Source organism: Schistocerca serialis, chromosome 5 (genome assembly GCF_023864345.2).
Source record: "Schistocerca serialis cubense isolate TAMUIC-IGC-003099 chromosome 5, iqSchSeri2.2, whole genome shotgun sequence".
Lineage (NCBI taxonomy): Eukaryota > Metazoa > Arthropoda > Insecta > Orthoptera > Acrididae > Schistocerca > Schistocerca serialis.
Window position 1 is genome coordinate 407,937,390 of NC_064642.1, and position 27,444 is coordinate 407,964,833.

The window sequence follows — 27,444 nt, forward strand, 5'->3', positions numbered from 1 at the left end:
ACTGTCAACACGGTGATCTCTGTTGCAGTTTCCCATGACGCGGCAGCAGAAAGAGTCGCGTCTGTAGCGGAGTGTCCATCGACAACACTCGACGCTACAGTGTCACCAGATATTCATTTGTGACTAGTCCCGATACATTACTGTACTGCATCCCTGTGTGGTGACTCACTGCAGAACAAACGTTGCCAATTGCATCCACCGTCGTCATACAGCCCTTGCACCTGGCTTAATGGTATGGTGTGCCACTGGATACATAACACACATCCGGTAAATGGTGCAGGAGGCGCTATATTCATAATTTATTATGGCTAGAGACAGTACCTATCTTCAAGGTTTCAACACGATATCGCAGGACCGCGTGTTCAGTGTGCTGCCATGACATACCTCGATGCAGAAGGTGCTATGCTATCGCCGTGGCTAGTACGTTCTTCTCATCTCGTACCTACTGTTCAGATGCAAGAATTAACCAGTGTACAGGCATAACTTTTTTTTGTTGTATGCTTACTTGTGGCGTCCTGGCGACCAACTCGCCCTCTGTATTCGAGTTGATATGATTATTGTTTTACACGTACTGAATTTGAGGCGTGACAGGATTTTCTTGTTGCATGAGATGAATGCGACCTTTCGTCTTGTAAGATTGCACTGATTTACTCGAGTGGATTCTGCATCGTTTCGCCAATAGGTCGGAGTGTGAGAGGTCACAAATAGCTGATTCGTGGTTTAGACGATTGACTCTTCATAATTTAATAGCCATGCCCTTAGTTCGTAAGCTGCATTTAACTGCATTTCTTCACTCTCAAGTTAAACCAATTGAAGTGTAACTTCACTTTGTTGAATCATCACAGTTTCAGTGGGCAGCATGAAGCAGTCAGCAAAGAGCACTGCCTACGTATGACATGTTCCCATTATTTAAAAAAATAAGAAATAAATTCAGTTAAGGGTGGCAAAGCAGACTTCTATTATTGTCCTACTTGACTGACGAAAACTCGGTTAGTGCCTGTTGCACTATGTAAGTATCTTGCGGTATTACTGTTAAGCTTCAGGATCTGGTGCACATATTTTCGTAGTATATCGCATGCTTTTATCAGATACCATACTAGTTCACGAAAAACTGCATAGAACGCGTTCTCTATGTCCGGAAGAGACAACTCTATTGTCATATCCTCCTCTCAGTCCTATTCCAGTAACAGGTGCAAGTTCAAATGGTTCTGAGCACTATGGGACTTAACATCTGAGATCATCAGTCCCCTAGAACTTAGAGCTACTTAAACCTAACTAACCTAAGGACATCACAAACATCCATGCCCGAGGCAGGATTCGAACCTGCGACCGTAGCAGTCGCGCGGTTCCGGACTGAAGCGCCTAGAACCGCTCGGCCACACCGGCCGGCTAACAGGTGTTAGTAACTCTGACCGCTTGCAAACCTATAAGATTTGTATACAATGCGTGTCTCAATTAGTACCGAAAGTGAGAAGGGTGAAAGTGTACGCGGAGAAGAGGGTGGAGTGGGAGGGGAGGGGGCATCGAATGATGAGCCATTTGTATGTTCTCGAACCAGCCCTGCTGCCAGTACTATTTGGACTTCGGTGCGACATGATGGGCGTGGGCAGTCCACGGTGCTAACAGCCTTCAAATCAGGCACGCCAGTAGTCAAACACATCACTTGACCTTCGATGTAGCTTTTCGTTTTCGTCCTTGATGATAATGACACTGGGCGAGGTGGCGCCTTGGCTAAGACTCTGAGCTCATATTCGGGAGCTGTGGGGCTCGAAATCTCGTCTCGCTAACATGATATACACATTCCCGTAAACAGCATTATGTGAACAACATAACTTTACCTTTAACAGTGCCACTGTCGTGCTACACCTGTCCTTGTTTAGTGACATTTAGTACTCCGTCTCTAATGGCCGTGATGTCGATGAGATGTTGAACTGCAACATGTATTTATGAGTATGTTGCATTAAAGTGCCCTGTCATTAATACTACAGTGATACCCCTTACCAGAGTCTCAAATGCTGCATCCCGGGTTCGATTTCCGGCGGGGTCAGGGATTTTCTCTGCCTCGTGATGACTGGGTGTTGTGTGCTGTCCTTAGGTTAGTTAGGTTTAAGTAGTTCTAGGGGACTGATGACCATAGATGTTGTCCCATAGTGCTCAGAGCCATTTGAACCATCAAATGCTGCAAGTCCACCATACTGCCGAATATATCTGTTCTGCTACAGTGGCATGGTTTACCGTTGCTTTTTGATGATGTCCACAACTACGTTGGCTTTGGTGGTTTTCCTGTTTCTATAGCTATTCTCTCTTCCCATTCTTATGATTTTCACTTACCCCTATCGCTACTTTAATGTATTTATGAGTGTTCTGGAGGTCTCATCATGACAGTAATACTTTAAGAATGGAAGGAGTTAAATGTAATAAATAATATATACAGTCGACTATTAGAAACTAAGTCTGTCAACAGTGTTAAGAGCGAAATACCTTTAAACTGTTACATATTATTTGTGTCTACAGGGGTTAAATTTAACGTAGTAGAATTAGCAGGAAAAGTTGCTACTAAAAATGCTGTAGGCAAAAAGTTAAGTTTTTATCTACGTCTTACGTTTTGCAAATATTTTCCAATGTTCTGCCTGTAAATGCTCCTTTGCACTGGGATCGATACATTCGTTATAATTCCGTCATGCAAGATCTAAACCTAACAACTCAAAGTATCCAGAATCAATATTTCACTCAGCAGCGGAGTGTGTACTGTTTTGAACCTTCTCGTCAGATTAAAACTCTTTGTTGGACAGGGACTCGAATCCGGCACATTGATTTCCGTGGGCAGAACTCTTACTGCCTGGGAAATCTACGCACAACTCATGACCTCATAGCTTTCCGACGGCCAGTACCTCTAAGTGTCTTCGATCAGTGTCATTGGTTTCACCCATTGCATAAAAAATGAATATCTCTATTTTGAATACTATGTTGGTTGTTTCACCTCTTCACAAGTGATACTGTAATACATGCAACAATGATCCGTGACATAATTTGTGTTACACCAGTCTGAAGGTAACCCAGATGAAGAAAGGAAGCCGACACATGAACTTACCATATCAGAGAAACACAACCTAGAAGAAACACAATAATTTACATTCTCTTAAACAAACGTTATTTTTAATAACTATCAGAAACTGAAAACGACTATCCCATTGAAGAATATGTAGGAAAAGATTGTGAAAATTTGGTTTGTACATTTATGACAATCGCTGCCTAAAGATAGTTATAAATCAATCTTTCTTTGTCATACATCTCACAGAACCAGACTTTATCACAAAGACAATAGTACAAGGTCAATTGACACAATGGCAATTACAAAAGGGGTATGCTACATAGAACTCTACGAAAACGAAGCTGAAGTAAAAACAAGAGAAAGCAGCTAAACAGAAACTAAACCACTGACATGCACGATATGTAATCAGAGGATCTAGCAGAGAGCAAGCATACAGGTCTCAGAAGAAAACACATAGAACAAAATACAGAAGGACAACACAAACAAGAAGACCGCTTGTGCCTTCACTATTTCCGGTCATAGCACCGTTCTGCCCTTCACCCTTGTCCACACTCTACTCTTTCGATTCCTCCACTCCTTCTTTTCCAGTTGAACTCCTCTTCCTCCTCGACTCTGGCCCCTACTGACTCTCTTTTTCCCCCAGTCCCTTCCGTGCTCTCCACTCTCTTATTGCCCCAGTTCCTTCTCTGTTCTCCTTTCTCCTCCCTCTCTCCTTCCCCATCACTGCTCCTCCCTCCTGCTTCACCACTTTCGCATTTACTTTTCTGCCCTTTTCCTTCACCATTCTCCCCTTCCCTTTCACAGCTTCCCCCTTCTTCCCTACACCTTGTCCCTATCTCCCTTCAACCCTTCACTCTGTCTCTACTCTCTATCCACCCATTTGCCTTGTTGCCCACCTTCACCTCTCGCCTCTTCCCCCTCGACTCAGGCCACTACTGACCTCTCCTTTTCCCCCAGTCCCTTTGTTCCCCCCTCTCTCCCCTGTCCCATTCACCATGTCGCCTTCTCCTCTCTCCTATTCACTTTATCTCTCTCTATCTATTTCTTCCACCTCCCCTGTGCCTTTGGCAATATCCCTCTCCCTTCACGTTATCCTCCCCTCTGCCCTTGTCCTCCCCTCTCCCCTCTGCCCTTGTCCTCCCCTCTCCCCTCTGCCCTTGTCCTCCCCTCTCCCCTCTGCACTTGTCCACCCCTCTCCCCTCTGCCCTTGTCCTCCCCTCTCCCCTCTGCCCTTGTCCTCCCCTCTCCCCTCTGCCCTTGTCCTCCCCTCTCCCCTCTCCCCTCTGCCCTTGTCCTCCCCTCTCCCCTCTCCCCTCTGCCCTTGTCCTCCCCTCTCCCCTCTGCCCTTGTCCTCCCCTCTCCCCTCTGCCCTTGTCCTCCACTCTCCCCTCTGCCCTTGTCCTCCACTCTCCCCTCTGCCCTTGTCCTCCACTCTCCCCTCTGCCCTTGTCCTCCCCTCTCCCCTCAGCCCTTGTCCACCCCTCTCCCCTCTGCACTTCCTTGTCCTCCCCGCTCCCCTTTACATTGTCCTCCCCTCGCCCCTCTGCCCTTCTCCTAGTCCTCCCCTCTGCCCTCCGTCGTCCCTTCTCCCCTCTGCCCTTGTTCTCCCCTCTCCCCTCTGACCTTGTCCTCCCCTCTCCCCTCCTCCCCTCTGCACTTCCTTGTCCTCCCCTCTCCCCTCTGCCCTTCACCATGCCCTCCCCTCTGCCCTTTGCATTGTCCTCCCCTCTGCCCTTTACATTGTCCTCCCCTCTGCCCTTTACATTGTCCTCCCCTCTGCCCTTTACATTGTCCTCCCCTCTCCCCTCTGCCCTTTACATTGTCCTCCCCTCTCCCCTCTGCCCTTTACATTGTCCTCCCCTCTGCCCTTTACATTGTCCTCCCCTCTGCCCTCTGCCCTTTACATTGTCCTCCCCTCTGCCCTTCACCTTGTCCTCCCCTCTGCCCTTTACATTGTCCTTCCCTCTCCCCTCTGCCCTTCTCCTTGTCCTCCCCTCTGCCCTCTGTCGTCCCCTCTCACTTCTCCCCTTTACCTTGTTGTCCCCTCTAACCTCTGCCCTTTGCCTTGTCCTCCCCTCTCCCCTTTACCTTGTCGTCCCCTCTCACCTCTGCCCTTCGCCTTGTCGTCGCCTCTCACCTCTGCCATTGCTTTGTCCTCCCCTCTCCCCTTTACCTTGTCCTCCCATCTGTTCTTCACTTTCTCTGCCGTAACATCCTTAACTCTTAAGCAGAAAAATACAACTAAATATTTTTTATTTGCTAGCAATTCGCGAAATCTTCCCTCTTCTCTACACCTACTTACAAAGGGAGATAAACATTTTTCTGCCCTGCTATAGTATCCTAACCACCTTGTCACAGTCTCTGAAATCGTTAGGAAGCTGTCATTTGAGCTGATGCCCAACAGTTGGAAATATCTGTTGTTACTCAACATGACATACATTAACTTTCAGATTGGCAACGAAGTGCACCAAGCTCGGGCGTCACAAGTTAATGATGCTTAGAAAGTGAGATGAATTGTTAACAGTTGTTTTTGGGGAACAAAGTATGTTATTCAAGTGGAAGCCTATCATTCTTCTAAATGAAAAAAATGCACATTTCCCAATCTTTATATTGCCCTGGCGGTGACACGAGACCGTTAGGCATCGGCACACTTGTAGAGAAGGTGGAGACGCGTCCTCGTCGACAAACTGCCGCCGCCGCTCCTCCTCAAGGCAGCCCGGCGGCCGACGTGCCGCGAGGGGAAATCTGGTGACAGCTGGGCGGGCATCCAGCGGCTCACGGCCGTGTTTACAGCTGGCGAAGCGGCGCGTGAGCCTTTTCGCTGATGCCAGCCGTTGGGGGCGTGCGAGGCTGCGACAGCGGCTGCTGCTGCCGCCCGTCTTGTGAAACGCGAACCGCTCATAACTGGGCATTGTCTGGCAGCCGACGCCGTGCCCCGCATGCGTCGGACGTCCGATCAGCCGCGGCTTCCCTGACCCACATGCGGCGGCACTTCACAGTACTGTGTGTGCCCTGCGTCGCATCATCCGAACCGGTGTCGTCATCTCTGTTCTGTTTCCGCTGTTGTAATAGGATGGGTATTTTCTTTAATTTACTGGCTTTCAGGAAGTTTCCAGACAACCATCTCAACAGTGGAATGTCCATCATGACGATACGAACATAAAAACAACACAACAGCCAATCCTCGAGCGGAGAAATCTTCGACCCGGCCGGGAATCTTACCAAGGCCCCTTCGGTGAGCAATTCAGCGCGCTGACCGCGCAGCTACCGAAGGGGGCCACGAGGAGTATTCGTATTGTTTCAACTATCACCACGAAAAAACAATGCTGCGATCATGAAACTGGTTGATGATGTTAGTCCTTGTCTACATATTCACCCTTCCATGCCACAAATTTTTACCAACGATAGAGAATGGCAGAGACCCCGCTTTTAGAAGTCTGCATTATAGCTGATCACGAAAATTTCGACCTCGAAAATAGTGCCGTTGTCAGTATGGAAATGTTCAGCATGCACCGGCTTCTTCATACGAGGAAACAGGAATTAGTCACATGGTGGTCAAGGGAATATGGGGTGGAAGTAAAGTTTGAGAGCCGAAAAAAGTGATATGTCTCACTTTCTCTCATTCAGAATTAGGTGAGTCATTGTCGTGGAACAAAAGTTCATCCTTGGACAGCTTCCTGTGATCTCATCAGGAGATTTCGGTAATACGCTACTAACAAGATTTGCGCTTACGAGCATAATCTTGTTTACACCTCACATTGGCAGTCACAAAAAATAGCCATTCAGCATCAAATTCCCCGATAGTGATAGAGTAGGCCTATATTCAGCTTCTTCGGCGGTAGTGAATTCACATGTATCCCATTGCTTACATTGTTCTTTCATTTGAGGGTAATACCGATATTCCCAGCACTCGTCCACGGTGATTAGATGCCTGAAGAGGTAATCTGTTTTGGCTTGCCACAGCTGCAAGATTTCCAAATTATTTGCTGAACGTGAATTTCGTGACATGAGCTGCAATGGATTTGGATGTATTATCCAGCTGTGACACTAAAATTTTTCGCGGACCGGGACTCGATCTCGGTTTTCCGCTTATCGCGAGCAGTTTTACCTTGACCACTTTTTCATTTTTTTTTCCTAAGGTGAAAAATTTCGGATGAATTGGGATGCGAACCCGCATCCGATTTGTTTTTTTAATTTTTTAAGCGGTCGCCTTACTATTATTTTTTATTTTCATTTTTTAATCCGAGTCTGGCTTGCCTCCCAGTCTAGGAAGCGTGCAAGCTGCCGGTTTGTTAAAAATTAGTTTTACTGCAATTAAATTTCATAGACCGGTTTTCAGGATTACAGAATGCAATACCTCAGTTAGGTGTGCTGATAACAAAACAAATTTATATATATGGTCATAATAATCATAGTTCTTACTCTAAAATTGAAGTTTATGCATTAACTAGAAATTACAGGATACAAGTAAATAAGGAAACAGTTTTGTGTGGGTCTCTTTTAGTTGTACAGTGTAAAAAGAATAATAGAAAACTCCTTTAATTAACATAGGACGCAGTGACAAAAATAATTCAAAGATACTTCTGATGTACGGAAACGTACCTGCAACCACTCGTTTTGAAGAAGCCGTTTCGTGACTTGCTTCGTAAAGCTATCGCCGAGCCTATGATTTGGTCATGACAAAATAACTTCACCTGTCTAACCCACTCACTGGGGAGGTTCCAACTGCAGGGCGGGTTGGAGGAAATGCCGTCTTGATATTTAGCAAAAGTAAACTGGTATTTATTGTCTTTTCTCATTATGTGGTGCCATGTTAGCAAAAATGTCCAAAAATTCGGTCTCGTTCTTGGGCCCATTTCTGGAAAGATAAAGAACGGCCGTACCCTTTATCCAGGTGACGGGATCCATCTTTGATGGGGAAAAATAAATCTCGTCCGGACACAAGATCATAATGGGGGCGATCATGTGCGTTGCCGCCCGGAGATAAAGGGCAGTACCTGTTGGAGAAGGAATCATACGTCCGCCACCGAAGACGGTGTTCGTCCGTGTCGTCTACATTATACCCAAGCAGATGGGTTCTCCAACAGGGCGATGACATGGACTTTGTGTCGCGTCTGGTATTTACCGGTAACAGCGATGTACCAGGTAGCGCTCGTTTCCGTGGTGTGGTGTGGTGTGGTTGATGAACTGCGAGCCACACCACCGCCCACCTATGCCTGTGGATGACGCTCTTCGATAGCATTCGTGAGATGAGTCCGCATTAAGAGATGATAAATACCTCGCGTAGTGGGAGCCCTAGTGCGAGGAGAGTCTGAGTGGACATGTATTCCAGAAGAAAAAAGTTTGATACGTGACAGCGCTGGTGCAATGTGGGCCAGGGCGATCGGCGGCTGACATGATGCAGGTGCGAGTTCGTCGACCAAAAGTCCAGTGAGACTGTTGAGGCTGTGATCCCATAACCTCAACATCGTACTTACGTAAAGAATTGTTGCGCGCACATGGACAATGACCAGGGCGAGACCCCCTCTTCGTTTGCGGAGTGAGACGCTGTCGTACTTGACCTTGAGTATGTGACCAGTACTGACAAAGTAACCGAGGGCCGCTTGGATACGACGCCCCATCACTATAGAGACAGGTAAAATTTGTGCGATATGTGTTATACGGAATGCAGTATAAATGTTAATAAACAGCACGTTTTAACGTGTCCACTGCTCGTAATAACTGGCGTCGAACGCACGTCCTGTTGTTTTGAATAAGACGCAGGGAGTTGATTCCCGTGGTACGATGGATGTCTCGAGTAAAAAAGATTCCTAGACGCATAGCGTCTCTATCGTCCTGAACGGAGCCATACTTTCATCAGGGAGTTCCCTTCCAGTGGTCATCGCGCAGGATTTGGCGAAGTTCGTATATCTGCCCGCACTGCTTCCGTATTGTTCGATCCACCGTGTTGCCTCTTGAACCACCTCGTTGATACGTACGATGAAGACGTCATCTCCATAGGCGCGACATTTGAATGTGCGTTCTCCCTAGGTGAGCTCTGATAAACCTCAATGCAGGTCGCAGAGAAGCGTACATGATCGTGGAAAGGGAGCAACCTGACCTTGCGATCGATATTGATGTTGTCATCCGTCCATTGACCATCACCCTCGACGAAGCGTCACGAAGTAGACGCATAATTAAGAGGACGAAGGCAGATGGGAAAGCCATTTGTTCCATCACCTTCGCAAGGAAGATGTGTTTCACGTGATCGAATGCCTGATCGAAATCTACGGAAATCATGGCTCCCTGCAGTCTATAGACAGTTGCAATGGCGATGACGTCTCTGTAATGACATGGCGTTGATTGTATGTTAGTATCTACGCCCAAGGATGTCTGTGCAGGAGATAGGACCACCACTTCGGCTGTCCCTGCGTGCTTCCCGGTCCGAGTCAAATCTCCATATGTCACAGTCCACGTCCTTATATCGTAGTCTTACGTACGTCTTCCTTTAAGGTCGCGACATTACTTGATTCCCGCTTAGGAAGAATGACGCCATCACACACATTCAGGACCCTTTTTATCGTGGTATGCCCCGTCTCGGGTTATGAAACTTACATTTGATTTGTATACTTCTTTACTGTATGTTCTAAAATTCGTCTGACACGTGCCTGAAGAAGTTAGTCCTTCAACAACATTGCTTCTGATGCCTTTTCTTGTCAATTTCCAACTAACTAACTTGGTGTCCCACCTCTGGTTACGTAAATGTTGACGGGATGTGTTACTCTAAGTTTTCCTTCTCCTCCGCAATACGAAATTTATCTAAAAGCAACAAACTGTTTACATAAGTGTGTTCTTCGTCTCGTTGCTTATATACCTAAATTTCAAATAAACGAGTAGTAGCGCCTAGTAGACAGACCGCACGCAACACGATTTCAAATCACCGACTGTATTTACTGACGACAGGGCAACTTGTTATGCAAAGACAACTCCGTTTATAGCTTGAATTGATACCAGACGTTTCCTTGACACTCGGGCGCAGCAGATGCCTCGTACGAGTATCATAAAAATCCGTATAAACAGGAGCTATGAATTTAATAGAATGGCAGCATTGTGACGCAGGCAAAGTAAGCGATTTTGTTTATTATCTTACGAAAAAAGGATCAAAATTACATTGTTATTCAACTGTTATTACCGGTTTCGGCCAAATAAGATCATATTGAGATTTAAAACTAGAATAAAGATAATAAAAAATTAGTTAGTTCCTATCACCTCAGCTATTTATATATACAAATAAGAAAAGGTTACCTAAAATATAGGAGGACTGTTACTACCTGTGGTGTTTGCTGTTTATTACTTAAGCTAAAATACCAATAAAAAATTAGAATATAACAATTTAAAAATACGCAGGACTCAATGATAATTATGTCTCAAGCTTCTACATTTTATGTAGCTTCGTTTTGTTTTTTATTGTGTGACTACATTTTATGTAGCTTCGTTTTGTTTTTTATTGTGTGACAAATATAATGGAGAAACTTTTTAAAATATTATACTATCGCAATAATGAAACTATAGCAGAACAGTAGCTCTATTTCATAATTTTTTAGTTGCTAAATTTTAATATATTTTATAGATATTTTAACCTTGGTAATAAATGTACCAGCAACACAACAGCACACATCAATAGGTATATAATTTGTTGCTGGTACTCTGTCGTAACAATAACGCCAAGTTTGACATATATAATCAATGAGCTTTTTGTCTTCTCAGTTATAACGACGGCATACCCGCTGTTTGAGGTAGCAATCGCCCTGTATTTCACGTAATCCGGTATACGTATTTCTCTTTATTCTAGTTTCAAATCTGAAGAAGGCTTAATTCGGCCGAAACGGGTAATTACAGTTTAAAAAAACGCGATGTACACTGTTGGGTTCGTAAAATAGTTTAATTTAAAATAAAGTTGACATAATACAATTTACGTATGTAGTATGGTGGGTCCATTACAGTCGTTTACAACCAAAGTGAATGAACTGTGGCAACCACGTCGGCTACATATTGAGAGAGAAAGACACACAAACAAACACATAATAATTAAAAATATTACATAAAATTAACATTATTATTTTTATATGTTATTTGTTCTTATCTCCTAATAGAGTTCGTGACAGTTGAGCGGAGTTGAGCGGAGTTGTGCGGAAGTGGAGTGTGTGGACATTGCTACAGAGCCCAAGACACTTCAGGAAGTCTTCTGCTTTCACATTCGTTGGCTTCGGCAACTAACAAACAGTGTAACACATTCCAGTCTAACATGGACCTCGTCTGAGGATGGGCAAACCAGCCTGAAACCATTGAATGTGTATTAAAAGTAACTAGTAATACATATCGCGCCCGCCCGGTTGGCCATGCGGTCTAACGCACGCCTTTCCTGGCGGGAAGGAGCGCCTGGTTCCCGGCACGAATCCGCTCGGCGCAAATGTGTCCAGGTCCGGTGAACCGGCCAGTCTGTGGATGGTTTTTAGGCGATTTTCCATCTGCCACGGCGAATGCGGGCTTGTTCCCCTTATTCCGCCTCAGTTACACTATGTCGGCCATTGCTGCGCAAAAAAGTTCTCCGCGTACGCGTACACCACCATTACTCTACGACGCAAACATAGGGGCTACACTCGTCTACTGTGAGACATTCCCTGTGGGGTCCACCGGAGGCCACATTCACCCTGGGTTCGGTGTGGGGCGGCCGAGGGGTGAAGTGGACTGCGGTAGTCGTCGTGGGTTGTGGACAACTGCGGCTGCGGCGGGGACGGAGCCTCTCCGTCGTTTCTAGGTCCCCAGTTAACATGCAATACAATACAATACATATCGCAGACTACAACACACAATACTACACAGCCAGGCAGGAACTAAATTCTTAGTGCGGCTGTGTGCTACCTGGAAAACGCTGTCTATCCTAGCAAGAGCTCCAGGCTGCATGTAAAGGTATTACTGTTCGCCTATGCAATCTGAACATCCACGTAACTTTGTACTGAAATGTTTTTTTGTATTTTTTCTTTGTTTTGTACTGCTGCCAGATGAATCCTAGTGATGGTTGTGGTACAATCCTCCGAAACGTCTAGTGTGAACGGTTGCATTCTGAATTGAAGCGGCAAGGCGACTGACGCGTGGTGTGCTCATGTCCACAGGCGGCCTACATGATCGTCGACGAGATGCACGAGGAGCACCCCGAGCTGCTCAAGGACCAGTACTGGGAGGAGGTGGTCCCCACGGAGCTGCCCTACACGCTCGCCTCCGGACACTTCCGCCGCTCGGAGCCCAAGGGCTCGGCCGAGACGTTCGTCGTCAAGGAAGCCGACTCCATGTACGCCAACGTGCCGCGCTCCAAAGTGCCCGTCGAAGACTACGCGGATTACGTGAGTAGCTGCCGCCGGAACTGCACCGCTTCCAGGACCTTACATACACCTTCCTTTCCCACGATTTCCTTGTGTCGATATGTTGCAGATTATGACACAGACCAAAGTACGGTATTTCCTTTCATTGTACATTACGTTAACGTCGTTTAGCGACCGTCTTGAGTGTTACGATCAACAAAAACATCGTTGGCTTTAATACATAATGTGTTTCAAAAGATCCATCTGATTTCACAAGACATTGCACTATCTGATCAAAAGAATCCGGACACCTATTATATCGGGGAGAAGATGGTACCAGGTTCAATGAACATACAGTTTTAGGGAAAGCGAATGAAGAGGGGGGGGGGGGGGGGACATAAGGTCCATAGATATAAATCTGGAAAGATATTGCAAATTAAGGACGAAATCACGTACGTAATTCTGTGACACTATTCAAATGTTTGGGGTTATTATAGGAGTAGATAAATTGTGAGCAGTCAGTTTGCACCGAAAGAGTGTCACAAATGCTCTGTGATCTCAAGGCAGTCGTTGAGAGCGAGCGAGCGACGTGTTCGAGACAGTGTTCGCATAAATTCGAGACAATATGATTGAGGTGCTGTTCAAAAGGAACTGTGCTTTATGTGTCTTATCTCTTAGGATAAGTATGTGGAGGACAAGATAAGAAATAAGAACGTGCCTGGAGGTTCTCATAATACACATCAGCTCGCGCCCTTCATGAATGGGACAGGAAACACACTAGTCAATGCTTGTGCCAAACACGATCCCTCACACACTGCTTGTGGAATGTGCACTTCTGCAGATTTGAGTCAGGCTTGTAAAGTTAAAGCATGACAAGTACTGTATCTGCAGTTCAGTATTTCAAAGAACAGCCTTATATAAGATGTGCAATGCAGAAACTTTTCATCCGAGTTGCTCTCTGGCACCAAGTGCAGTCAAGGCTAATGTCGACGTTACCATAAGGTCACGTGACCCGCTACCATTGACGTAAGTTATGTCAGAGACGTGGGTGTATCAGGCTGGCACAGTGAAGTGGGTAAAATTGGAGACATAACAAAATGGTAAAAGGGGCTATTGTGTTTAGATGTGCCTTTGATCACACGACGAATGAAGTTGCCTGGTTTTTAGTACATCAAAGTGGACTGTCCAACGTGTCTGCAAGAATGGTGTACCGCCCTTCAGCTAAGTAACATGGCGTAAGAATAGTGGTCGTAAGAAGGTTCTGTCAGGGAGTGGAGAGAAGCATCACACCTTATCGGCGATTATCGGCTTCAAACACGACGTGAATTGTTTTCAGTGAATGCAGGTCCTTCTTAGACGAGTCTCTAGGTGCACGATGCGAAGGCAACTGCTTACAATGGACATTTAGAGTCTAATACCTCGCAATACGCCCTTGCGCACAAGGCACATAAAACTGCATGTCTTCACCAACTCAAAAGCTGGACAGCAGGTGACTGGAAGCGCGTAGCGTCGTCCATCGAGTGAAATTTTCTTCCTTTAAAATGACGCAAGGTGTCGAGTGCACCAACGCCCAAGGAGGCGTTTATTGTGTATCGTGTAGAGGATGTAGATCGGGCTGGAGACAGTTCTGTGATATTTTCGTGGTGGTGTCATGACTTGGGTCCATTCGTTCAGATAACATAAATATGAACGAACATGTTTTTGCCACATTCTCGGTGACCAAGTGTCGCCCGTTCTTCTGCATCTTTAGGATGAGTATTCTGTGGACAATCCAGTCTTCCAACATGACAACAGCTGTGTTCACACGGTTTCTTGCATACTTTCCCAGTTTGGCGAATACTCAGGTACCATATCGCATGGCCCGCTAAATAACCCGATCTTAATCCCATATAGTATGTCTGGGAACAGCGGGCGAAACGTAGAAATCAAAATCCCTGAAATATGGTGGCTTTACAGAAGGGGCGGATAAGATTTCAACACTATCTCCAAGCTCAATCGTTCCATTTGCTAAGTCCTAAACTGCGGAGATGCTCACTCTTTCTCAGGCAAACTGAGCAAAGAACGCCACGTCCGCACTCTAGGCAAGCTGGGAACGGAAGACCTCTACCGAGACTTCTCACAGTCTACTCTTAGCCTCGGTTTCCCCTCCAGCAAAATCACTTACGCCAATTGCAGCGCAAGTCGCGTTAATTATGCGTCGCATCCCAGCGCCGACCAATGGCTGCTCTGGGAAGTGAACAAATTCCCACAAAATTTCCCTTTCTCTCAACTTCTGCTATTTCGCTCCTCCCAGGCCACCCATCAAGGTTAGCGTCTTTACAAACACCAATGTTTCCGGAATTCAGAGTCCCAGGAGAGTACTTCAAATTCCTCGGTCCTACGTTCCCATCGGAGGCCGGCGTATTTCATTCTGTCGCTCTTCTTCACCTGGTTTGCTTCAGACTCTGTGGACCGTGAATTCAATGTGAAGTTGCTATAGTCACGAACACGCATATTTTGACCTCTGTTGACAGCTCCACTGTAGCTTTGCACGGCTTTCTTGCATGTTTCACAGAAAACGGGACGACAGACATTTATCAACAGGCGTACAAATTCTCCATTTGCTTCCTGGTACACCAGCATGGGGTCAACCAACCACCCACCCACTCACTGTCACTCATCTTAAGGCGGCTGGAGGCCGTGCTCCGTTACCGCTTTCTCAGAGCTTGAGCCGCCCTAAGCTGCCTATTGTCGCTTCCCTTAGCCGCTCCCCCAGTGGCCACGGTCAATTCTGAGTTTCCACAAAGTTTTCATGTCGTGTGAGTTACTTTAAAACCATCACCCGACATTAATTATTCCAATACGTCCATACTATACCCTCTACAAGATGCATTGTGTCTTGTCAGTCATTTTTGTTCAGCCCTACTGTTCGCTCAACGTGAGTTAGGTGATCTTTAATGACTTCATGTAAGGGGCATAGTTCTTGCCATCTTCCAAGGCAATCACATAATGTTACAAGTGTTGGCCCACCCGTGGCCTGCACAGTCGGCACGCCACGGCCGGCCTTGCTTTATGGAACCTCCTCACCATTGAGTGGCTTAAGTTGGGTACGGCATGCCCAAGAGAAGTTTTAGACTCACCTCCTCGCGTAATTGAGGCCATTACCGAGTCTAAAACGCGGTGTTAGACGGTTTTTAGCACGATATCTCCTGGTGGCGGGGTGTAATCTTTTGTGCGGTGTGCCTGTGACTGGCTCTGACAGTGCGACTGCCGCGTCGCGTGCACACAGGAGAGCGTGGACACGCCGCTGGTGGAGCGGCGCGGCAACTGGTTCCGGCGGCAGCTGCAGCGCATGGGCTCGGGCCGGTCGTCGGGCACGACGTACGCGACGGCGCCGTTCGGGCGCACGCGCCACAACTCCGTCTACTCCAGCCCCGAGTGCGGCGGCATCGGCGTCGGCGTGGTCAACGGCGGGGGCGGCCAGCCGGCCAACGGCGCGCACCACCCGCACAAGATGTCGCTCTACGACCGCCTCGTCGGCCGCAAGTCGGGCCGCCGCGTCAGCAGGTCAGGTGAGTTCGCCAGCGCCGCTCCGCAGTCCTGCGTCTGCGTCTGCTTCTGCACACGTTCTGTACGCTGCGGGCCACTGTGCGGTGCGTGGCCGCGGGTGCTTCGTACCAGTATTATCCAGTTTCTCCTATACAGCGAAGGAAAAATAACTGTCGCCTTTTCGCTACTGGCAATTTGAACTTTCTATCCTGTTCCCTGGAGGTTAAAGGCTCAAGTTCAAAAGGAAATAGATCGCATGTTGAAATGGGGTTTGATCGAACCCTCTACAAGCCCATACTGCTTCCCATTGTTAGTCGTGCCAAAAGCAAATGGGACTGTTAGACTGGTACTCGGCGCCAGAGAAATAAAATCATAATTCCAGTGACAACACATCCGGAAAACATAGACGAACTTGTACAACGGTTCCAGGATGTCAAATATTTGACGAGAATTGATTTGCGGAGCTCTTATTGGCAAGTCAAGCTGAATGAGTCATCAAGAAAGTCTACGGCTTTCATTTATTCCGGAAGAAGTTACCAATTCACCGTAGTTCCTTTCGGACTCAACATTAGTGCTGGAATCTTTATAGCAGCTCTAGATTATGCACTAGGCCCAGAACTCAGAAGCAGGATAACAGTGTTTGTTGATGATTTCAAAAATGGTTCAAATGGCTCTGAGCACTATGGGACTCAACTGCTGAGGTCATTAGTCCCCTAGAACTTAGAACTAGTTAAACCTAACTAACCTAAGGACATCACAAACATCCATGCCCGAGGCAGGATTCGAACCTGCGACCGTAGCGGTCTTGCGGTTCCAGACTGCAGCGCCTTTAACCGCACGGCCACTTCGGCCGGCTGTTGATGATTTGCTTATTGCATCGAAAACTTGGGAGGAGCATATTACCTTACTGAACCGAGTGTTGGACGTGTTCAAAACCACGGGAATAACTGCTAACCTACAGGCTCATATCCTGGTGTCAAAACTTAAAGCACTACATACATACATACATACATACATTAATCCTTGTTCCATAGATCATGAATACGACATTTCGTAATGATGTGGAACGTGTACACTTAAACTAGTAAATTAGTTTTGCTATTTGGGGAGCAAAATAACTGATGAGGGTCGAAGTAGAGAGGATATAAAATGTAGACTGGCAATGGCAAGGAAAGTGTTTCTGAAGAAGAGAAATTTGTTAACATCGAGTATTGATTTAAGCGTCAGGAAGTCGTTTCTGAAAGTATATGTATGGAGTGTAGCCATGTATGGAAGTGAAACATGAGCGATAAATAGTTTGGACAAGAAGAGAATAGAAGCTTTCGAAATGTGGTGCTACAGAAGAATGCTGAAGATTAGATGGGTAGATCACATAACTAATGAGGAGGTATTGAATAGGATTGGGGAGGAGTTTGTGGCACAACTTGACTAGAAGAAGGGATCGGTTGGTAGGACATGTTCTGAGGCATCAAGGGATCACCAATTTAGTATTGGAGGGCAGCGTGGAGGGTAAAAATCGTAGAGGGAGACCAAGAGATGACTACACTAAGCAGATTCAGAAGGATGTAGGTTGCAGTAGGTACTGGGAGATGAAGTAGCTTGCACAGGATAGAGTAGCATGGAGAGCTGCATCAAACCAGTCTCAGGACTGAAGACCACAACAACAACGTGGAACCTGTCACTTTTACATAAGTTTTCTTTACACAAAATAATTAATTTTTTTACAGTTACTACTTCATATCTAAAAATTCATCTATTGATTGGAAGGAGTTGTCATTCAGAAATTCTTTTAATTTGCTTTTAAATGTTGGTTGCTTATCTGTCAGACTTTTAATACGATTTGGCAAATGACCAAAGATTTTGTGGCAGCACAATTCACCCCTTTCTGTGCCAAAGGGAGATTTAATTCAGAATAGTGAATATCATCCTTTCCTCTGGTGTTGTAGCTATGCACTTCGCTGTTATTTTTGAATTGGGATGGATTATTAATCACAAATTTCGTAAGTGAATATATGTATTGCGAAGGTACTGTGAATATCCCGAGTTCCTTAAATAAATGTCTGCAGGGTGATCTTGGGTGGACTACAGCTATTATTCTAATTACACGCTTTTGTGCAATGAATACTTTCTCCCTTAATGACGAATTGCCCCAAAATATGTCATACGAAAGCAGTGAATGCAAATAGACATAGTAGGCTAATTTACTGGTATGTTTATCACCAAAATTTGCAATAACCCTAATAGCATAAGTACCTGAACCTAACAGTTTCAGCAGATCATCGAACTCTTTCTTCCAAGTCAATTTCTCATCAATGCACACACCCAGAAAATTTGAGTATTCTATCTTGGGAACAGACTTCCATAAACCGCTGTTTCTCCGTCCTGTGTCTGATTCACGATATAAACATACAAATTGTCAACAGACGTCCGTACGTTAGTGTTCTGGACGGAAGATGGCATTTCGGTCTATATGTGGAAAAATGTAAGTTAATGCCGATGAGCAGGAGGAACAAACTGTAATGTTCGGTTACAGTATTACTAGTGTCCTGCTTGACACAGTCAAGTCGTTTGAATGCCTGGGCGTAACGTTGCAAAGTGATATAAAATACAACGAGCATGTGAGAACTGTGGTAGGGAAGGCGAAAGGTCGACTTAGGTTTATTGGGAGAATTTTAAGAAAGAGTGGTTTACCGGTAAAGGAGATCGCATATAGGACATTGGTGCAATCTGCACGAATCTTTTGGATCCGTTGAAGGAAGACGCAGTTGCAATTCAGAGGCGCGCTGCTAGATTTGTTGCCGGTAGGTTCGAAGAACACGTGTCAAATGGTTCAAATGGCTCTGAGCACTATGGGACTCAACTGCTGAGGTTATTAGTCCCCTAGAACTTAGAACTAGTTAAACCTAACTAACCTAAGGACATCACAAACATCCATGCCCGAGGCAGGATTCGAACCTGCGACCGTAGCTGTCTTGCGGTTCCAGACTGCAGCGCCTTTAACACGTGTCAAGGACATGCTTCGGGAGCTCAAATGGGTATCCTTTTCGAGAAACACTATTGCAGAAATTTAGAGAACCGGCATTTGAAGCTGACCGTCGAACGATTCCACTGCCGCCAACACACTCTGCTCGTAAGGACGAGGAAGATAAGATTCGAGAAATAAGAGTTCATACGGTGACATGTAGATAATCTTTTTCTTTTCCTCCATTTGAGATTGGAACAGGAAAGGAATGGCACAGGGTGCCCTCCGGCTTGCACCGTATGGTGGCTTGCGGAGCATCTATGTAGATTGTATTGTATGTTAACCGCGGACCTAGAAACGACGGAGAGGCTCCGTCCCCGCCGCAGCCGCAGTAGTCCACAACCCCACGACGACTACCACAGTCCACTTCACCCCTCCGCCGCCCCATACCGAACCCAGGGTTATTGTGCGGTTCGACCCCCGGTTGCCCCCCCACGGAACGTCTCACACCAGACGAATGTAATCCCAGTGTTGGCGTGGTAGAGTAACGGTGGTGTATGCGTACGTGGAGAAGTTGTTTGCGCAGCAATCGCCGACATAGTGTAATTGAGACGGAATAAGGAGAACCAGCCCGCATTCGCCGAGGCAGATGGAAAACCGCCTAAAAACCATCCACAGACTGGCCGGTTCACCGGACCTCGACACAGATCCGTCGGGCGGATTCGTGCCGGGGACCAGGCGCTCCTTCCCGCCCGGAAAGCCATACGTTAGACCGCATGCCAACCAGGCGGGCCATCTATGTACATACGTGAATAGTCCTACTGGGGCACTAAATTTGCTATCTGACACCGAATCCTCACCTACTTTCTACAGTAATCGAAGTTCCACATCTCTGCCAGTAAAAAACTGCAGACAGTAATCCATCAACAGCAAACAATAATCAATATTCCCTACACACGAAATATTCATGTAGTTAAAAAAAAAACCTGCGTAGCACCCTAGGCAGAAATAAAAGCTTCACACACTCGCTCAAATTCTCTCATCACTCAAAAAAAAGTGAAGTACTGAAACTAATCCTTCACATTTATTCTGGAAACGCATGTGGCCTACAACTATTGCGCTTCATTATATCTATCTGTTTATCTATCTACCTACGTACCTACCTTTAACTGAAATTCAATTTATATCAATGTATATTAGCTTGGCCTGGCGTATATAAGAAGTTTCATCATTAGTGAATGGATACATGACAAAGACTGCTGCTTCACAGTTTATTTCAAATGGCCCTTTTTCTCAGTAAGAGCATGTGCATGTTCTGCGCTGCCTGGCGCATTACTGTGTTGCAATTACCACTCACGCCTCCTCCGTCCAGGTACTCCACACCCTGGGCTCAGTAGCTATTACTCGTCGAGAATATGAAAGCTGTTTTGCAAAATAGGTAACAACATGATTATTCCCCACTTATAGCCCTTTTACATTGCTCCGCAAACGTTTTTACCACGTTGTTCTAGCACTGCTACTTTACAGGCAGAAATAAATAAGTGCGTGTATGGTAGTGTATTTGGACCGTTGCAATGTGCAGCAAGGTTACACACACACACACACACACACACACACACACACACACACACACACACACACACACACACACCCAATGTAAGTGCCCGTCTTCACTGACAAATTTGAAGTAAATAAGATGCGAAAAGTACAGTGACACAAATAGCCATTTGACTAGTTGCATTCACAATTGTTACTATGAACAAAGTGTTAATATCAATCAGTATGCACTATGAACTGCCCTTTTCTCAATATACTAAGTGCATGCGAACAACGAAACACGACATAGCAAGTCTGATGATGAAGTCTACTAGTTGGGCGTTATTTTCAGGATGGCTACTACGGCCGACTCTGTGCTGTAATGGAAGGGAAGACTGCTAAAGGAAGGGCTGTTTCCTGCACCCCGCCTCATCGCTCGCCGGCTTTCTTTTAACGTGTCCACTCTGTGTACCTCTCTTGAGAGCGGGCTGAGACAGCGCCGTAGCCAATCCCTAAAGGTCTGTGCGGATGTGGATCTCTGCGAATACATACAGACTGATATTTACTTTTTTCAGACAGAAGCCTGCACCGATGCAGACATTCTCGGTTGTATATGCTGATGTGCGGAAGAATAATTACTCTGTGAAAATTATTTTCTATAAACTGTGCTGAATAACTTCAATCATCAAAATTTGCTTTGCTGTGTGTTTATTTGGAAAACCACTTTTGGATACCATCATTCCAGGTTGATGCAACGTATTCTGACACATCAAGCAATCATCCATTTGGTAATGGGATGGAAGTATGTGTGTGTAGGAGGTGGGGGGTGGGGGTTGAAATAATAGAGGGGTACCAATGCTTAAGCACTGTAACCAGGTTCAAATGGATGTAGGATGTAGTAGCTCTGTAGAGATGAAAAGTTTTGCAAAGGATAGGGTAACATGGAAAGCTGCATCGAATCAGTCTTTGAACCGAAGATCAGAACAAAATATGCGTCTGTACCTACTCTAATCCTCTGTTTTCATGATGCCTAAGTGAGATACAAGAGGGTGATAACAAAGCTGTAGCAATGTCTTGTTGGGATACAAGCTATATACACAAATTTAACATCACCTTTCTCCCAAAGATTTCTATTTATTCTGATGGAATTAAATTTTACTGGGGACATGAGTCTTAACTTTATCTTTGATAGGGATAGAAGCTGAAGTAATGAATTAAAATTTATGCCGTGACCAAGACCTGGACCCGGGACTCCTGCTTACTAGGCAGATGTGCTAATCACTACTCCACCGTGGCATTTTTGTTACTACTGCTGCACAGACTACCGTAATCCAGTGCCCTCCCTAACACAAACTTCAATTCACACCTTCAGCCCATTTTCCCCTTCATAAGTCGTCAGTATTGCCAAGGCTATCCGATAACTAGGGTGCTATTCCAATACCGGAGAGCCTCGGCAGTACTGACGATTTAAGATGAGGAAAACGGGCTGAAGGTGTGAATTGAAGTTTGTGTTCAGGAGGACTTTGGAGTAGGGTAGTCCATTGCACCTGTGGCAACCACAAGGCCACGATTGTGTAGTTGTTATCGCATCTGCCTAATAAGCAGGTGACGCAGGTTCAAGTTCCTTCCTTGGCGCAAATTTTAATTCATTATTTCACTTCTATCCATACTGCCATTTAAGCTCACTGGGCATCTGTGGTTATCCTATCATATGGGCTGTATCGATTGTTACGGGCCTAGCAGCATGTCTCTAAATTCATTTGATGTCTGTTGTCATGCATACCCCATAAGGATTCCAAAAGGTGGAACAATGCTCTAGAATTGCTCACATCAGCGATTTGTTTTACAAACGAACTGCACTTCCCCAGAATCCTTCTAACAAGCCTAAGTCTTCCATTCACCTTCCCTAATAATGATTGTGTGAGTTCACCCCATTTCATATCGCCTCTTAGTCTTATCCTCGAATACTTGCACGATGTTACATGCTCAAGATGTTCACCACTAATCTTGTAATCTGTACGATCGTGTTGTTTCTCTTTATTATCTTACATTCATCAACACTTAAAGAAAGGTGTCATTCATCACATCAGCTGAAAGTTTTGTCCAAGTCTTTCTGCATTTCCTTAAATCGTCCAACAACGATACCTTCCTGTAGACAACAGCGTCGTAGCAAACAGCCTGATAATGTTGCTGACGCTAGCTGACAGATCGTTTATGTATGTTGGTAACATTACAGGTCCTTATCTTAAAGATTACTCGTTCATTAAGCTCTGACGTATTTTTCGACCATGATGCAAGTAACACGATATGTTTGAAAGAGATCTCATAAATTATGCAACACAATTAACTCTGAAAGTGAGTTGGTTTTATTCCAATACACCATATTATTCCCCACTCTTTTGCTACAAAACCGTATTTTTCAACATAATCTCTGTTCAATGGGCCAGTCTAACACCTCGCTATTGGAGGGTCTGTATGTTCGCATGGTACCACTCTACTTTTTGACATCGGAGCCAACATTTTGCTGCATTAATAACCTCCCCATCATCCACTTACTGCATCCCGCGATTTGCATCCTTCATTGGGCCAAACAGACGGAAATCGGAGTGCGCGATAAACGGGCTGTAGTGGGGATGAGGAACAACAGTCCAACAAAGTTTTGTTGACGAGTGTATCATCAATACCAACAGAGACGTCAAATTCAGAAGCGAGGTGTCACCTCGAATAAGTGTGTCCGCACGTTTCAACATGGCATGCGGTTGGCCGGCATGCGAGAGTGTGGACAGGTTTGCGCGACCTTGTTGCGATGACGACAGAATCCCCCAGCGATTCACCATTCACTTCGTCTCCGTAGATATTCTGCAAGCGTCTATGATTATCTGCGACGCTCTGGTTTTCTACCAAACTCAGCGACAGCTCTCTGCTTGGAACGCACCTCCGTTACAGACGCCATTTTGAAGACTACGTATAGGGGCGCTACCTATCGGAATTTCGTGAAACTATGGGGCTGGAACGGGAATATTCCACAATGTTCCACAACAAAATCCGTATTTTTTCAGCCGAAAGTGGCCGACAAAATAAATGTGTTGCAATACTTATTGAACGCCATCCGTACATTAGTGACTGTATGGACCAGTATATAGGATGAAACGTTCCTTCCTTGTCCTTCGCAACGTCGGTGCGTAGCGCGAAATCAAGCACAACCCATGGTCGTAATCCATCCGGTCATTTCAACCTGCAAGCGTCCTTCTATTTCGCGCTGGTTCTTCCATGATGCTACAATGCCTTCCAGAGAAGGGATAGAGTAGTGTTGATGTGTGAAGCGATTTCGGATCGCGCTGCTGGAAAAGCGTCTACCGGAGGGACAAGCAGCTATAGTCCAATAGATGAGGTATTTTCCTTTGTCTTATTTGGGATTGAATATATCACCGACACAGAGTGATTTCTTCATTTTAGAAACAGTAGTATATGGTGTTCGGACTGTTTAAAAAAGACACGAGATCTGCGAGCACTTTTTAATTCCATTGCTTCCAGTGAACGATTTTTTTTTATTATTATTCTTAGCCTATTAAGTTTCTAGCAACGCGAGGAAATCGTTGGGATGCTTGCTAAAAATTATTAGAGAAACTGTAAAAACCCTAAGTTAGTATTTCCAACTTCGATTTAAGCACTGCTTCTCCAGAATAAGCGTTCAATGGTTTAACCACTGCGCAATTTTCCTCGGTTCCAATTCGGAATCAAAGCGCATTCGGCGCACTCGAATAGCGCTTAGGACACCTGTAAGAAAATAAGGTAATTATTCTTAATAGCGAGAACGTGGTGTCTATGTTAAAGTACACGTTTACACCGAAACGAATTTGATATTAGTCGTAGATTACAGAGCTGCAGAACTGTGATTCTAAGCTTACTGCCGTCTACCTCAACTACTAATTTCTGCTCGAGAGCCAATACGTGTGGCAAGGGTAAACGGTGTCCTGCATCTAAGGGATCTTTAGCAAGTAATGCACTGATCCTACATCTAAGAAACGTCCTTGCAAGTATGGAATAGTAATTATTATGCGACACTCCAAACGAAATGTAAATTTCCGCGCCAGCCAGTGTGGCCGAGCGGTTCTAGGCGCTTCAGTCTGGAACCGCGCGACCGCTACGGTCGCAGGTTCGAATCCTGCCTCGGGCATGGATGTGTGTGATGTCCTTAGGTTAGTTAGGTTTAAGTAGTTCTAAGTTATAGGGGACTTATGACCACAGCAGTTGAGTCCCATAGTGCTCAGAGCCATTTGAACCATAAATTTCCTCGGCACTATTTCGGGTTCAGGGAGTTAGAAAAATCCATTATCTTGAAAGATCAGTTGTCCTTTTTACAGTACTTTCTTCCATCGAAGATCACTCAAGGAAATTAACCATCGTCATTACTCTTCGTACATCCATATTTAAATATGTGGAGCACGTATTGGTCTCACCGCGGACTTCTAGTACTCAGCCACACGCAATTGATATCATCAAATTGTACGGGCCTGAAGATAGCGTTGACGCAACGTCGAAACTAGTAGCCAAATAAATATGAAGTCTTAAGTACAGCTGGAGGTGTTCCATTTTTAACAAAAATCGTCATTACTTGTCAGCGAAAATATACTGTTGTCCAAGAATTTCATACACAGGTCATATCAGGAGAACTTGTAAATTTGTAAGCGGTTGCTAGACTGCAAATGTAGAAAAGAAAAGTTCATATTTGTTATGTCTTCGTAAAGCAACTAAAGAATGGCAAGCGAATTTCTGTCGCTAAGGACTTAGTTGCAGAGCAAGTAATCGTCATTTGATGTCAGAGCTTTTAAAGATATTACTGAAGGCCTTGTTGTTTTAGTGTAACGGCAGCTACATATTTGACTCTTAAGTCTATTCGAACAAAAGGCTTCTGTATTATCGAGGATTCATTTTTGTGTACTGCATAAAGAATCGGACATTCATATTGAAAAACGTAGCGATCCAGCAGAAGTATATGCTGTTTGGGAAGCGGGAGAAAGGTACGGATGCAACTGAATTGTTAAGGTGGTTCGCGAGTCGTGCCTCGATACCTCAGTCAGTAAGATCGCTGTCTGAGAAAGATAAGAATACTGGTCCGAAACCCGATTTTAATCAATCAGGAATTTTCATGACAGCGGAAATTCCACTGCGCAGTGATTGTCTCATAGCGACATCTACACAGCACACAGTATACTGCTCCAGTAACAACTGTCGGGACCTTGGCCACATACAGTTACCGTTACGGTTTAAGTTTCGCATTTGTGCACTTTGGATGTATGCACCGCCGAAATGCAATTTGTTTTTACTTTAGATTTCACAGTAAACAAAAATTTAACCATGTGGTGTGCAATTTGCAGGTGCATCACGTGATAACTTCTTACCATAAAAGAAAATATTCGGGTGGTCGAACAAATGTGGCTATCGGCATTGTTCACCACATTCACATACATGTTTGATCGGCTGCTATGCAGCATACAATTTCTCCATAGGTGGTGTTGTCATGTCCGCACTCACTTTCGCAAATATTATTGGCTCTTTTGGACGTGAATGATTACTTGCCACTTAAAAAATCAGATACTGGTGTGTTCTTCACTCCGAAGACTGGTTTGATGCAGCTCTCCATGTTAATCTATCCTAACTACTAACTACTGCAGATCACATCCATGTGAACTTGCTTACAGTATTAACGCTTAGATCTACCTCTACAATTTTTATGTCCTACACTTCCCTACAATACTAATTCTTTGATGTCTCAGAATGTGTCCTACCAACCGAAATCTTCTTTTAATCAAGTTGTGCCAAATTTCTTTTCTTCCCATTTGTGCTCAGTACCCCCCCCCCAATTAGTTACGCGATCTACCCATCTACTGTTCAGGATTCTTCTGTAGCCCCACACTTCAAAATCTTTTGTTCTCTTTTTGTCTGAACTGCTTATCGTCCACGTGTCACTTCAGCACAAGGCTACACTCAAGACAAATTCCTTCAGAAGAGACTTCCTAACACTTAAATTTGTATTCAGTTTTAAGAAATTCCTCTTTTTAAGAAATTCTTTGCATGCTATCGCCTCCCTGTATTCATATTCTTTCTACTTTGTCCATAATCATTTATTTTGTAGCTTAAATAGCGAAAGTCATCTACTACCATTAGTGTCTCATTTCGTAATCTAATTCCCTCAGCATCACCGATTTAATTTAACTGCATTCCATTACCCTTGTATTTCTTTTGTTGTGTCCATCATCTTATACGCACCTTCTAAGACACTACGCATTCCATTGTACTGCTGTTTCAAGTCAATATCATCGGCAAGCCCCAAAGTTTTTATTTCTGCTGCTTGAACTTTAATTCCTTTAAAACTTTTTGTTCTTTGCTGTTTGCTCAATCTACAGACTGAGTAGCATTGAGGATGGGCTACATCCCTGTCTACCTCCCTTCTCAACTACTGCTTCCCTTTCATGTTCTAACACTGCCGTCTGGTTTCTGTACAAGCTGTAAATAATCTTTTGCTCCCTGTATTTTACCCACGCTACGTTCAGAATTTCAAAAAGTGTACTCCAATCAAAATTATCAAAAGTTTTCTCAGTCCCTACAAATGCTACAAACGCAAGTCTACCCTTCTTTAAACTATCTTTTAAGATAAGTTGTAAGGTCAGCACGAGCTCGCGTATTTCTGCATTTCTCCGGAACTCAAACTGATCTTCCCCGAGGTCGGTTTCCACCAGTTTTTCCATTCTCCTGGAAATAATTCGTGCCAGTATTTTGCAGCTATGACTTACTAGACTAATAGTTCGGTAATATTCACGCCTGTTAGCATCTGCTTCCTTTCGAATTGGATTACACCGGTATGTTGTCTGTATCGCTTATAATACTTAATAATGCGCACCGAGCGAGGTGGCGCAGTGGTTAGACACTGGACTCGCATTCGGGAGGACGACGGTTCAATCCCGCGTCCGGCCATCGTGATTTAGGTTTTCCGTGATTTCCCTAAATCACTCCAGGCAAATGCCGGG

General features: G+C 45.0%; 1 protein-coding gene across 1 annotated transcript in view; it reads left to right on the forward strand.

Moving 5' to 3' along the window:
• The window catches only part of LOC126481138 (bestrophin-4), a 569,514-nt gene that overhangs the window by 519,048 nt on the left and 23,022 nt on the right, over positions 1-27,444 (forward strand). The window contains exons 8-9 of the mRNA XM_050104689.1: positions 12,205-12,432; positions 15,659-15,941. Of these exons, the coding sequence (XP_049960646.1) occupies positions 12,205-12,432; positions 15,659-15,941 (511 nt within the window). The remainder of the gene's footprint in view (positions 1-12,204; positions 12,433-15,658; positions 15,942-27,444) is intronic.